The 13,869-nt window shown below is 38.4% G+C and overlaps 1 protein-coding gene across 1 annotated transcript in view; it reads left to right on the forward strand.

The window, feature by feature from the left end:
• Window positions 1-5,336, forward strand: part of Lix1 (limb and CNS expressed 1) — a 57,365-nt gene extending 52,029 nt beyond the window's left edge. The window contains exons 5-6 of the mRNA XM_021221458.1: window positions 1,946-2,023; window positions 4,830-5,336. Of these exons, the coding sequence (XP_021077117.1) occupies window positions 1,946-2,023; window positions 4,830-5,117 (366 nt within the window). The 3' untranslated portion in view covers window positions 5,118-5,336. The remainder of the gene's footprint in view (window positions 1-1,945; window positions 2,024-4,829) is intronic.
• The last annotated feature ends 8,533 nt before the right edge of the window (window positions 5,337-13,869 follow it).

A 13,869-nucleotide genomic window follows, 5' to 3' on the forward strand; every position in this document is an offset into this window, starting at 1 on the left:
CAATCTGTTGGTGGCCTTTTTGTTTTGTTGACAGTGTCAAGAAGATTTTTAATGTGAAATCAAAGAAACTTTGAATATTGGCCTTTTATTACAACATAGAGCATAGAGAATTCATATTCATTTGGTGGCTACAAAGCCACAACGTCATGAATGGTAATAGTATGGGTTTGAAGGGAGCATTGGGAAAGGCAGCAGAAATTTACTCTCCTGAGCAACAGGGGATGCTCTGATGAATGAATGACAGGCACGGTGATGAGAGCCCTACTAGGCAAGATTTAGCAGCCTGTTGAAGTGATCCAGCTTTTTCATATCCCTGTAGTGATGTGTTGGACTGAAACTGCGTGTGGCTGGAGAGAATGGCTGTGACAGAAAAGTCTCTGGGCATTTGACATGGGACACTGGACAGTGGGGTCCTTGTTTGGCATGGAAGGACCAACTTAGTTTATATCTGTGTGATATTTTATTGATGGAAACAAATGGTTTTGCTTTTATTTCAAGTGCAGTGTCCCTTGGTGTCATTTGTATGGTGGAGTAAAGACAACATGCCTAACTTTTCAGGATGAAAAGTAGAAATAGCAACTGTAGAGCTGAAACTAGTGCTGTTCATTCTTCTGATAATCCCACATTTCCAAAATGCACCAGATAATCTTAACGTGCCTGCAACCTAAGACTATACCTTTCAGAAGAAAAGCATGTTCTTAAGCAAACAGAAGTGAAGGCAATCAGTAAAAGACTGTAGTTATGAATCGTCAATAGGACATCTGTCTAGATGCTAAGATTTCATAACTGTTTTCCCAAGCAGGAAGTTTCTTAATTAGATAATGTGATTTTCCAGTGTTTACATGGTGGTGGTTTATGGTATCGATCCATAATGTATGTCTAGCAAAATAACAAAACAAAACAAAGAACAAAGGCTAAATCCCTACATAAGTAAAACACAGCTAATTGCAGTGGAAAACTGCTAGCTGTGACCACATTAGGAAAATGGAAATATTCAGCCTGCTGGTCTTCTGCTCACCTTGACATCAGCCAGGGAAGTGGGAACAGAGCTGACAGGTCCCTGTCATGCTCACTCAAGGCTAAAAACACTGAATGCGGAACCCTTTGTTTTAAGGTGACTACAACCACACTGTCCATATTTTAAGGCATTCTTAAAGCAGAGAGATTTACCTCCTTTTTTTATGCTGGCAAAGATTCTCTCTCCTCTCCCCCTACCCTCCCTACAGCCCTCACTTGATCCTGCTCCCTTTCTTGCTTTTTGAAAGAGTCAGGTGAAGAATATATTTCAACTTGTCGACACGGAACTTTAGCATGAGTGAGTCTGTTTTGTTTGGTCCGTTTTGGGCCAAATATTGGAAGGAGCATGGTTCAAAGCAAATGGACTCCTATACATTTTACTTAGTATTATAGGCATATTTATTTTTCAGTTTAAATTTTTAAAATTTCAGTTGTGTTCTTTAGTGTCAGTCACATGATTTAAAACCTAAAACCTTATAAGCATTTATATTCATAATGCATGCAGCATTTAGTAATATGGACAAATTATTCTTTAATTGTTCTCTAAAAATGAACATTTGAAATATTTTCAGTCTCTGCCTATTAAAACATTCTATAACATATAAATAACTTTTTATGTTAGTTTCCTATGTTCTGACATACTTTTTGGTAACTTTTGGTGTGTACAATTATTTTTATGTGTATATTTTTAGTGTTGAAAGATACTTGTCAATCATTTAGTAATTTTGTATTGAAAATAGGATAAAGCAAGGGAATGGAGATTATGCTTCAGGGACCTCGGGGCTCTATTCTTTGGGAAGTCCCAAGGCATATGACAATATCATATATCTTGTTTCCGTTGCTTTTGGGAATCAGACTTCCATCTGCTCAGCTCTTACTGACATGTACTTCTGCTTTAAGATCACTGACAGATGTTTGGGTTTTGTAGGAACTAATGACCATTTTCCAACTACTGCACTGGAATGGAAGCCTGAAAGCCCTCCGTGAAACAAAGTGCTCTCGACAGGTGAGATGGTGTGCTTGAGACAGGTTAGCATGCTGAGGACAAGGACAGGAGCTTATCAAACTTGGAAGAGGGTTTTGTTTACATTTTACACATCCTGACTAAAACTTCCTCTATTTACACATTTCTTTGTTTTACAATTATATTTTCCCATTGAGTTAAGAGCAGGGGCAAGTGAAGCGATATTGAGTCAGAGGTTGCCACATGCTTAGAATGTTGACTTTTCACAGGGTTCATCTGAACACACATTATACTGAAAGCAGAAGGAAGCAACCATTAAGACAGTGTTGGGTTCTCAGTAAGGTACTGACTTACCTTGTGCCTCTAGTCTCTTACCTTGGATCTGTGTCCTCGTGTACTCTCCAATACAGAAAGAAAGAAAGAAAGAAAGAAAGAAAGAAAGAAAGAAAGAAAGAAAGAAAGAAAGAAAGAAAGAAAGAGAATTAGCTGCTTTCCAAACCCCCTTGCTAGTAGACACAGACAGAGTCATTACACCAAAAGGTTGTTTCTCACCACCAAAAGTCCCTCAAAGGCAGCAGAAAGGATCATGAAGTTGGACACCCTTGAATTTAGTCACCTTAATTTTATGCTTTAGGAGTTTCCCCTTTGTTTTCCAGAGGCAATGTCTCAGTATGTCTTCATTACTTAGAATAAGAATCCTTCCTCTTCTTAGTACCAAATATAAATCGTGTCTGTGTGTTTCATACTTTCTCCATGTTGTCCTCTGAGATATATCCTTTCTCTATGCACCATTAGAACCTGGAAGACAATAATTGATTGTTGAGAATTTTCTAGAATTTGTATGAAGAACTAAGCCTCTAATAGTCAGCATGATGAGGGGGGAGGCACTGCAGCCCCAGGACATTTGAGCTGTTCTCTGCTTAGGAAATCTGGCTCTCAAATTGTCAAAGATGGAAAAGGAATGAGTAGCTGACAAGGGCTTGGGCTATTTTTTTTCCCCCTTTCCTTTGATTTTATTAAAGTCCTTTGAAATATGTTGGTTTGGTTATAAACACTTTTCCATGATTGTTTTTAATTTGTTAAGGTCATAAATAAATACCATATGTCCTTGAAAATAAAAATAAGCAATGCATCCATTCCCCATGATCAAACATGTATATGACAGCATGATGGATTGATATTTTTTCAGAGAAGAATTGTAAGGAATGGTTATTTGCAAAAGCAAGAAATAGTGGATCACAAAGGTATCTTTGTGATACCAATAATGATAATTGCCCATTCTACCATGTATTTTTGAAACTTATTTCTGTGCTTATTGTGAGCTACTTGGATATTTATGTTCCTTATGGTAACAAAGTATTTACTAGTCTAAAGGCAGTGAAACCTGTGAGAACTGTGGTGGACCAAAGTCTCTTGCAATAGCCCAGCTTACTCAGAGCATCCGATAGTTTATACTTCAGGAGTTAAGAACAGTCACAAGAGTAAAGTGTACAAACGCAAGGGCAAGTTGCACATGGCAGACCAGCCGCACATGGCTTTCCATAGAGGTAATAGTCAGTTGTAATGAATAACATGGAGTAAACTCACTCCTATCTGCTACACTTGGAAAGAGCATGAAAATACATTCCTAGAACACTTCTATGTTTTTAAGGAGACTGAGGTCACAAGATTCTTCTTGTTTTGTACCAATGGATTGTCTCAGATCCACCAGCTCCTGAATAACAACAGAGACTTATTAACATTTATGAAAGTTTAGGCACTATAACTGGGTATCTCCCAACTAGCTGGTCTAATTTAAATTAACCCATCTAATCTAGTCTATGCCTGCCACATGTATGGCCTGTTACCTCTCACTAAGACCAGGCACCTGTTCATTCCACCCCTGCTTCCTATCTCGACCAAGAAGCCATACCTTTTCCCTCCCTCTTTGCTATTGGCCATCTATTCTTTATTAAACCAATCAGAAGGTGAGGGAGGCACATGCTTACAAAGTATGAGGCAGATGATGGTCTAGAAAAAGAACAATATCAAAATCCGAACAGTACTCAGCTCTCTGCCAGTACAGAAATCAACATTTGAATAATACAAATACAACCTTTATTGCAACAGTCTTGTGTTCTTGGCTTTTTTTTTTTTTTTTTCAAACACAATTCTCCTCACAAGACCCCACTCTTGGACTGTGTTCCACAACAAAGCACAGAAGCTAGGAAGTAGACTCTTGGGTTTCAAAGTCTTGTTTGTTCTGAAATCCCCTTGACTGAGTCCTTCCCCATTCCTGTACTAGGCATGCCCAAATCTTATTCTAACTCAACTTGTCTGTGTAGCTCCTTTCCTGTTTCTGTCTTGTCAAAGGCAATGATACTGGGCTTAAGGCTTCAATGAAGAATTAAGTTATATTTACATTAGTTGTTACAGGAATACATTTTCAAGGACAGGCTTGTATTTTCTAGAGCTTCATTTTGCAATTTTTAGTGTTATGTTTTGACTTATTCTGGAGTTTGCAAGACCAGATTAGTTCATCATTTCCTTTTTAGAAGTATGTCAATGGAATTTGGTTTCATATATTTTTTAAAGATTTATTTTATTTATATGTGTACACTATACCTGTTTCCAGACACACCAGAAGAAGGCATCATATCCCTTTACAGATGATGGCTGTGAGCCACCATGTGGTTGCTGGGAATTGAGTTCTTAATCACTGAGCCATCTCTCCAGCCCTCATTTCAGACTTTTAAAGTTAGGGTTACTTGTTTGAAAGTCACGTGATTGGGGAGGTATGGAAAGCTCTGCACACATGCACCTTTGTTTCTCTTTATTGACACTTTGAATTTTTGTTTCTTGGTTCTAGGAAGTCATCTCCTACTATTCCCAATATTCTTTAGATGAAAAGATGCGTAGTCACATGGCCCTGGACTGGATTATGAAGGAGCGTGAATCACCAGGAATTCTCTCTCAAGAGCTGCGTGCAGCCCTGGGGCAGCTGGAGGAAGCCAGGAAGGCTGGACAAGAACTACGATTTTACAAAGAAAAAAAAGAAATCCTGAGCTTGGCCCTGACTCAGATCTATAGTGACCCCGACCCTTCCTCACCCAGTGATGACCAGCTAAGCCTCACGGCTCTGTGTGGCTATCATTAGCAAGGCCAGGTGGCAGGTTTCCTGAGGACTTTCAGATCAGGAACCTGCCTGACAGAAGTTGTTAGAGATTTTAGCATGATGGTCATTACCTGGAGGCTGCACTGCTCCTACACAGTCTGCTCACAGAATGGGAGGCTAGGGCTGACTGGTCCAGATCCCAGCTTCCTACTTCATGTACGCGTTCAACCATTCCCTTAGGGGATATACTTCAGAATAAAAGAAAGACAACAAAACTACTTTAGAAAGTATTCTTCAGGGTTTGGTCTAATCTAAAAAACCGAGTTGATATGTGCCTTGCTAAATTTTATGCATTGCTTCATACAACAGTCTAGTAGAGCGACCTTGGAGAAAACAAGGCTAGGACTAGAAAAGAGCATCATGATAACTTTTTTTTTTTTTTTTTTTTTGGACACAGTTTCTCTGTGTAGCCCTGGCTGTCCTTGAACTTGTCTATAGATCAGGCTGGCCTCGAACTCAGAGATCTGCTTCTGAGTACTAGGATTAAATACATGTGCCACAACCACCTGGCTTATAACAATGTTTTAAATACTTAAGATTGAATAAATAGTACAGATGATTTTTTTTTAAAAAAAAAAATGTACAACAGTCAACATGTTTTGAACCCTCCTGAAAATTACTGTATTCTCATTATATATTTTGAAATTAGCTTTAATAACAAACATTACCACATATATTTCTCAGACAGGATGAAATTAAGTACATAACTGCCCTATTCCAATGTTCTAAAAAGGTAATTGTGTGTAATATGAGATGATTTCATTTTAAAATGCTATTTTGACAAAAATCATATCACTTCCCATAATGAGGCTAAATGTCCTCAGGAAGAAAAACTTTAGATTTTTATAATCTTGAGAAGGAATTAGGATTTTTTTTTTTTGTTCGTTGAATACATTTTTAAGTGAAGAAATTTCTATTTCATTTTTTTCCACAAAATTTCTATCATTTCAAATTTAGCACATTTCCACATGTTGGCTGTGATCTTTACATGCAGTACATCTTTACTGTGTTTGGCAATGTCCACCTCAGAAGATTGATATCTGATTAGATACAAGAACAGTGCTTGGGTGGGTCAATATCAAGCGTCTCCTCTCTTTTATAATTATGACACTGTACAAATTCTCTGAACTGAAAATTACGTAGACTATTTTTCCTTGGAATATTCTCAGAAACTTCAGCAAAAGCAACAAAGGTTATGGCCATGGCTGGCCCTATCTAATAGCAAATCAACTTCAGCCAGGGCATTGTGCCAACAGAGTATCACACATGTCTGTAACTCTGGCACAGAGGAACATAAGAGAGGGACAGAGGAACATAAGAGAGGGACAAGACAAGCGCTCATGCTTGTTCTTAACACTGCACTGTAGAAAGGGACGAGAATAAAGGCATCTCTAAGAAGATAGAGCCATGAAGGTGGTGGTGGTTGTTGCTATGAACTCCCTGAAAATTGAATAAAAAGCCACAGACTATCTCATAGCAATATATAACAATTTCATAAAACATATGGCCCTGCCCCCAAATTTGTGGATTAGCCCAGAGCATCATTGACCCTTAGTTTGAAGCTCACAATTTTAAAATCATACATAGTTTTACACTTCACATCAGAGATCTAATAACCCATAGACCATATTTTTAAGATTACTACCATTACTCTGAAATCAAGAATTGTATTGTTTGGGCCATGTTAATTTAATTTTTATAAAAATCAAATTTACCTTGTTGTTATGGGAAAAGAAATTAAGACAAACTAGACACAAAACTTTGGCAACTGTATCAGAACATTACAGATTCAATAAAAGTATCATTCCTTCGATATTCTGAATTTGACTATCCATTTTTTTTAAAGCTATGGTTCACGTGTGCTTTTGTTCTTAACATTAACTATTTCTAGAGAAGAAATAGAATCAAGTCCTTGGATGTGTTCTTCACTGAGAACCTGATCACCGCAGTCTGCATAAACAAATGGGAAAGAAAAGTTTATAACTCTCCTATTTCCTTGGGGAAAAAAATGTTTTCAGCCAAAATAATTGTAGTTGACTATAGTCTGGATGTTATTTTTATTTTGCAGTGTCTTTCTTCATAGCTTATGTCAGACTATCAAAGTTTTCCTCACCTTTCACTATGTTCATAGGTAACCACTAGCCTAAACATTGTCACCTTATGTTTTTGTGGTGGTCATAAAAATTCAAATCACAGCTTTCTTCTTTGCTGAAACTTGGAGCAAATGGTTTGAAGTGTCGAGACTGCATTCATTTAGGGCTTCAATATAAAAAGAACTCATTTTCTCTACCCTAGAGTTTTTGGTTGTACATGTAATATACTCGAAGATCTTAAAATTTTTTTTTTTAAGATTTATTTATTTTATTTATGTGAGTATACTGTAGCTGTCTTCAGACACACCAGAAGAGGGCATCAGATCTCATTACAGATGCCTGTGAGCCACAATGTGGTTGCTGGGAATTGAACTCAGGACCTCTGGAAGAGCAGTCAGTGCTCTTAACCTCTGAGCCATCTCTCCAGCCCAAGCTTTAAAATTTTTAAGTGGTCAAGGTGAAATTAGACGGTTTGGGTGCATGGTTCATGCATCAGTCTTGAATGTCTTTCATCAGACAGTTCTAATATATAGTATAGTTGACAGCTATTGCCTGTCATCATTGATGCAAGTCCATTACCTAACCTGTAGAGCCACTGTCCCACTTTGATCTTGGACCCAAACCCAAATTTAGAACTCTTTTAGACTACATGAGTAGAAACTTTTCCTTGAACATGTTTTCTCTGTCACCCAGAACTAAAAGGTAAAGTGTACACACAGAAGTGTGCGCACACATACACAGGGGAGGAGGGTCAGTTTACATTGACAGCTAAAAAACAAAAAAAGATGAATACAAGAAGAAGCCATGGCAAAATACAGCCCCGACAGACACACTTTCAGTGACATACCCCAACCAGTGTCCATCCCTTATGAACTCCCAACAATACCATCCTATTATAAATCCGTGAAGGCATTAATCCATTAGTTAGGTCAGAACTCTCATGGCCTAATTACCCCGGAAATGCTATCACAGAGTAATCTAATCTCCTCAGTGTTTTTCAATATAACTAACAAGTCATCTGACCCAGACTCTGCCCAGAATGGACTCCTTTTTTAAATATACTGCATGTGAAACATGTACACAGAATCACCTGAGATCCTTGTTTGTTAAAAAGTCCTGCTGTATTGCAGAACGACTGAGCAAATTCTAGGCAGTTCTAGATTATGTCTTTGATATTCCAGCCTGAAATTACTTAATATAACCTTCACTGAGCAGTGTAGCCCTGGCCTCCCAGGTAAGAACATACAGAGGAGTATCTTTCTGGAAGCTAGAAATTAGCAGAAGGGGCAAAGAGCTATGTTTTTCCTCTCAAAAGAGCACCTCGGCACCAACACTTGGTCGGACTTTCAAGCATCCTACTAGGAGCCAAACAACTCACTTCTTTCAAACTAAGTAAACCTTGGTCATACTTTTGTCTGAGAGCAAAACTGGTATAGAAAGGTGAGCAGAACTTCACTTTTACAGCTTTTGATTTTTTTAAAAAAAAGATTTATTTATTATATGTAAGTACACTGCAGCTGTCTTCAGACATCCCAGAAGAGGGCATCAGATTTCATTACAGATGGTTGTGAGCCACCATGTGGTTGCTGGGATTTGAACTCAGAAATTTCAGGTCCGTCGGAAGAGCAGTCAGTGCTCTTAATTGCTGAGCCATCTCTCCAGCCCACAGCTTTTGATTTCTAATGAATGCTGGTTTCCAGTGAGAAATACTAGATTGCAATTTACAGGCAGTTCCTAATTTCAGCATGAATTGTATTCCATAAGTTTATTTGTAAACAAATTAATCCAACTCTGAGTGGTGTGTGTGTGTGTGTGTGTGTGTGTGTGTGTGTGTGTGTGTGTGTAAGAGCAAGACCAGAATTGGTTGCAATTTTCCCAGAAAAGACTACTTAGTTATAGAATACCTAAAATTTTGATCCACAAAACCTGAGTCTGATAAACCAAGCAATTTGGGTTTATCTCAAAGGTCAAGCACTTACCTAGCATGTGCAAGGCCCTTATTTGGTTTCCAGATCTAAAAGTTAGAACAAGGAACAGCCGTGGGTAGAGGGCCTTATACTAAAACACCTCCCTGGGGTAATTTTCGCATGTCTAGATTGGTTGTCTTTTTTTCCTTCCCATCACTCCCTACCTCCATTTAATCATGGTTTCTTCTGTCAAATTTCTGAAAACAAACAAAACAAAGAGGATAGCTTTCTCTACCAGAACAATAAACCAGGACTTGACATCTTTGCATGGTTTTTCATGGCTATGCACACACATACGCGTGATTGCGCATGTCCCAGGGTTTGCTTTTGTAAATTCTGGGTCCATTTTTTTCTGTGATTCTTTCCTGATGCAACATGATAGTAGCCATATGAGTAAGTCATCCTTCTAGTTCCAATCCAAGACCCAAGTCCCATCACAATGCTTTTGTCCCCAGTCTGCTTCTGAGTTGATGGTTGTGCTCAAACCCGTGTTACCTGTCTGTGTCACTACAACCAGTGGTCAAGTAAAGCTCACCCAGACAACGTAGACATAGTGCAAACGGAGGAGGGCAAAATATGGGTTCAGTTACCAGAGGGAAAAAAATGGCAATTTCCCAAGATATTTAAAAACTATTTCCTTCTCAAAGACCTTCAAAGACAGCATAAACAATAGAAGAAATGCAGTCTCTTCAACCAGAAATTGGGAAAAAGACTTCTGGGTAGACACAAGCAACAGATGTGTACCATGAATACATTTTACCATTTACCAAAAAATAAAATTCTTCCTTCAAGGACAAACTGCCACTATTAAAGATACTCAAAAGAATCATCTCCCCAGAGGGGAAATATAAAAATGGTTCCAGACCAATCGCATAGGAACACACAGACCGACACCCTGAGGACTCCTGAGGGGGATGTTGCTCATTTATATGTAAGAGCTCTGTTGCCCACAAAAAAAATCTAATCACTCATATTAGTCTGCAGTCACACTTCATATATTTTCAGAACTGATGAACTGGTGCTATGCAAGTGAGTCAGAAAATTTCCTCTGGTCTGTTTCTGCTGGGCACTGGCTTTCATGATCAGTGGCTGCTAATGCTCCCAAATGAAAGGGGAAATTGTTAACCCAACAAATGCAAACAGTTGGAGTAAAAAAAAAAAATCCACAGTTCAATAGCCCAGATCCTTTATTCATCCCTACTTGAGACTGGGTTATTTAAAAACCTTAAGCATGCCTTGCTGACCTGTGAGTTGTGACGTAGGCAGTCATAATGTAATGTAGGAAACATGCTGTTCTGAAGTTATCTACTGTGTCGACCCAAACATTGTACTATTCCCATAAGTGATTTGTTGATGATACAGGGAATCAAATAAACAGTATTTGGTGAAAGATGGTTTCCAAAGGGAAAACTTGAAAACACAGATGATCTATTGAGATTCCAGATTGCTAGAAAAACTGAAAAGTCAATTTGAGACTATACCTACCTAAAATTAAAAAGAATGAGATGTTTTACCCTTTCAGTTAATAAGTAAAATGATCTGGGCTATCTATCATCTATCTATCTGTCATCTATCTATCTATCTATCTATCTATCTATCTATCTATCTATCTATCTATCTATTAACATTTACCATCTCTACCTATTTGTCTAATGGGTAAAAACCTTTGATCACAGAACCACTAGTGCAAATGAATTTTTTAAAAATAAGAGGAAACTTCACGTATCATAAATGCCAAAATATAGTTCCTTTTATCATAAATGAGAACACACTTTTTAAAGATTAAGTTTAGTAACTTAAGACAACTTTCCTTCAACTTTGCCTTTTATTTAGTGCATTCTTGTTGGCAACATGTTTGAGGTCTTTTCTCATTCCTTCATGTTAATCAAGGACAGTACCTCCTTATCCCATTTACCAGCTGTCTGTGAAAAGCCAACAGGGCTTGGCTCGCACTCTGTGGGAAAGAGGGTTCAATGGGCTTCAGGTATCTTCATCCAGGCATCTTCCTCCCAGGCATTTCAAGTGACACACTTGTTGACAGTAGGACTTACAGGGGAAAAGAAACACCTCAGAAACTATATATTCAGTTAGAAAAGAGTGTGTCAGGATTAAAATAATGGGTTAAGCTGAAAGTCTGTCTATACAAAAGAAGGGAGCAAGTTCATGAGGGTGAGTGACTAATTGTACTACTGGACTCAGAAAATGACGCCCGGACTTAGAGTGTTTTGACTTACTGAATTCTGTGAACTAAAGAGCTAAAATCTCTCCTGTCTCCTGCCTTTTTTCCCTCAGAGCACAGGGAGGGGCTTTTTCTGACATTCTCTTATTTAAAAAAGGTTGACCCTCCATAAAGGAACTCTATCTCTTGTTCTGCCCCTACAAATCTTATCAACCAAGGAAGAGGTGCTGCCACGCCCAGACACATTAACATAGATGACACACCCTTCTTGGCAGGCTCCCCTGGGGTAGTTTCTGTTTCTCAGAGAGTTTTCATCTTCATTATCAGACCGACTTTATTCTTCACGCATCCCTTCCCTTTCCCTCTCAAAACTTGTCACCCTTCTCCTGCCTCCTACGCGCTGCCTCACTACCCAGCCCGCCAAGCGCTTCTTCAAGTCTTGGCTAGTCTGTTCCGCTCATAAGGAAAGGGATGGTTTTCCTGTTAATCTCTCCTCTTCAATTTAGTTCTTGAATTTAATTTTTAAAAAATTCAGAACAGAACGTTTTCTCTCTTCCTCACAACACTTACTGCAAAACAGAAAGCTTTGGGAATTCTTTGTTGGACTCAATCTTCCAGTTTCTTCTTCATGTTGTCTAGTCACATGTTACATTTATTTGATTGAAATTACTTTGCAGCCACATGGAGAATTAAAGATTTGTAGGACTACTCAAAGTAAATTGACTTTGTAGTAATAAAGACATTCTCATTAACATTTACTCCCAATAAAGCTAATGTGTTTCATTTTCTCCTTTCCTTTTCTCCCTTTCTCCTGCCTTACTTCCTTCTAGTGTTGTCTTGGCTTACTACCCATTGTTTGCAAGCGATAGTACGTATGTGTACTATTTTACAGCCATCTGTTTTGCTCAAAAAGTATGCAAAACTTTTCTTTGTTCAGTTGGTTTTTGTGATGATGAAACTGAAAGCCCTTTATATTCAATTATATCCAATATATAGATTATATCCTTTATACAGACCCTGCCGGCTTCTCTGTCTGGGTAGCAAGAATATTTCTTATATTCAACAGCAAGAAAAGATGGCTACCTTGCTTTCTTATACAAAAATGTGAAGCCTTCTCAGTGGCCAGTTCCCAGATGTAAGTCATGAGGGGCTCCAGTGGGTATAAGGGAGAAGCCCCCCCAGTTAACCACAAATGAAAATCTCCTTTTATTAGCCCCCAAAGAAGGCAAGTATTCTATTGTGGGAAACAGTCAAGCTTAACAGGAGTTACAAAGGAAGAGACCCCAGCAGTCATAGATGTTTTCTGGACAATAAATGTCAAAGTGAATATTTTGAGGTCAAAGAACAAAAACAGCGATTTTAATAGAGTTCACACTTTCTCCAACAGCAGATAGACTATAACTATTCATTGCCAATCTGATTTGGGAAGTAATGATTCCCCCAAACTGGAGTTTCTTCTTTTGTAACTCCTATTGAACTTGAATGTTTCCCATAATAGAGTACATTTTCTTTCTGGGCACATTTTTTTTTTCTGGGAACTTTTAAAATTTTATTATTTATAATGGAAAACATTGAAATGTGCCTCAGCGAGGGGTTAAGTAGTTCCTAGTCCATCTTTCCCTATGCTGTCCTGCCTGGCAGTGACAAGACACCACAACTACTAATCATTAATGCATAGTTTGCTTCCATGAATGTGTAATAGAGTTCCAAAACATGAAGTAAGCGGTTTCAGTAATAGTTTGGTATGAATTTGTCTGTGTGTAAACACATGTTTGCATGTGTGTGGTACGTGAGGCCAACACTGGAGAGGTGTGTGGAAGGCGAGTCTTCCCTGGTTACTCTACCACAAGGTCACCCAGATGAATCCGGAGCTCACCACTGGACTAGTCTAGCTGGCCAGCCTGCTCTGAGGATGGCTGTCTCTACTTTTAGAGAGTTAGAATGTGAGACTGGGTGCTGCAACATCTGTATATTATCCACACCCAGATCTGAAAATCCAAACTTTTCCTCATGTCCATGCAGCAAGTACATGATCTCCTTTAGCCATCCCCCTAGCCCTATTAATAATTTTTGTGTGGCTACATGCAAAAACGATGTCAGATACATTGGATAAATATATTTTTAAAACTTTTTTTTGGTCTATTTCTTTTTATCCTTTAGTAAATGTATTTCATTACTTGTGTTTGTATATGTGTACATAATGTATGACTGTACACACATGTGCCATAGAGCACGTATTGAAGTCAGAGGACAACTTTATAAAATCAGCTCTCTTCACCCACCCATATGGGGGTTTATGGAATCTAATTTATGTCATCAAGTTTGCATGGCAAAGAGTTTTAGACTACTCCTGTTGTGAGTTCTGGGTTCATCTGGGTGACCTTGTGGTAGAGAGTAACTAGGTGTCTTAGTCAGGGTTTCTATTCCTGCACAAACATCATGACCAAGAAGCAAGTTGGGGAGGAAAGGGTTTATTCAGCTTACATTTCCATACT

The sequence above is a fragment of the Mus pahari genome, chromosome 21, assembly GCF_900095145.1.
Source record: "Mus pahari chromosome 21, PAHARI_EIJ_v1.1, whole genome shotgun sequence".
NCBI classification, from domain to species: domain Eukaryota; kingdom Metazoa; phylum Chordata; class Mammalia; order Rodentia; family Muridae; genus Mus; species Mus pahari.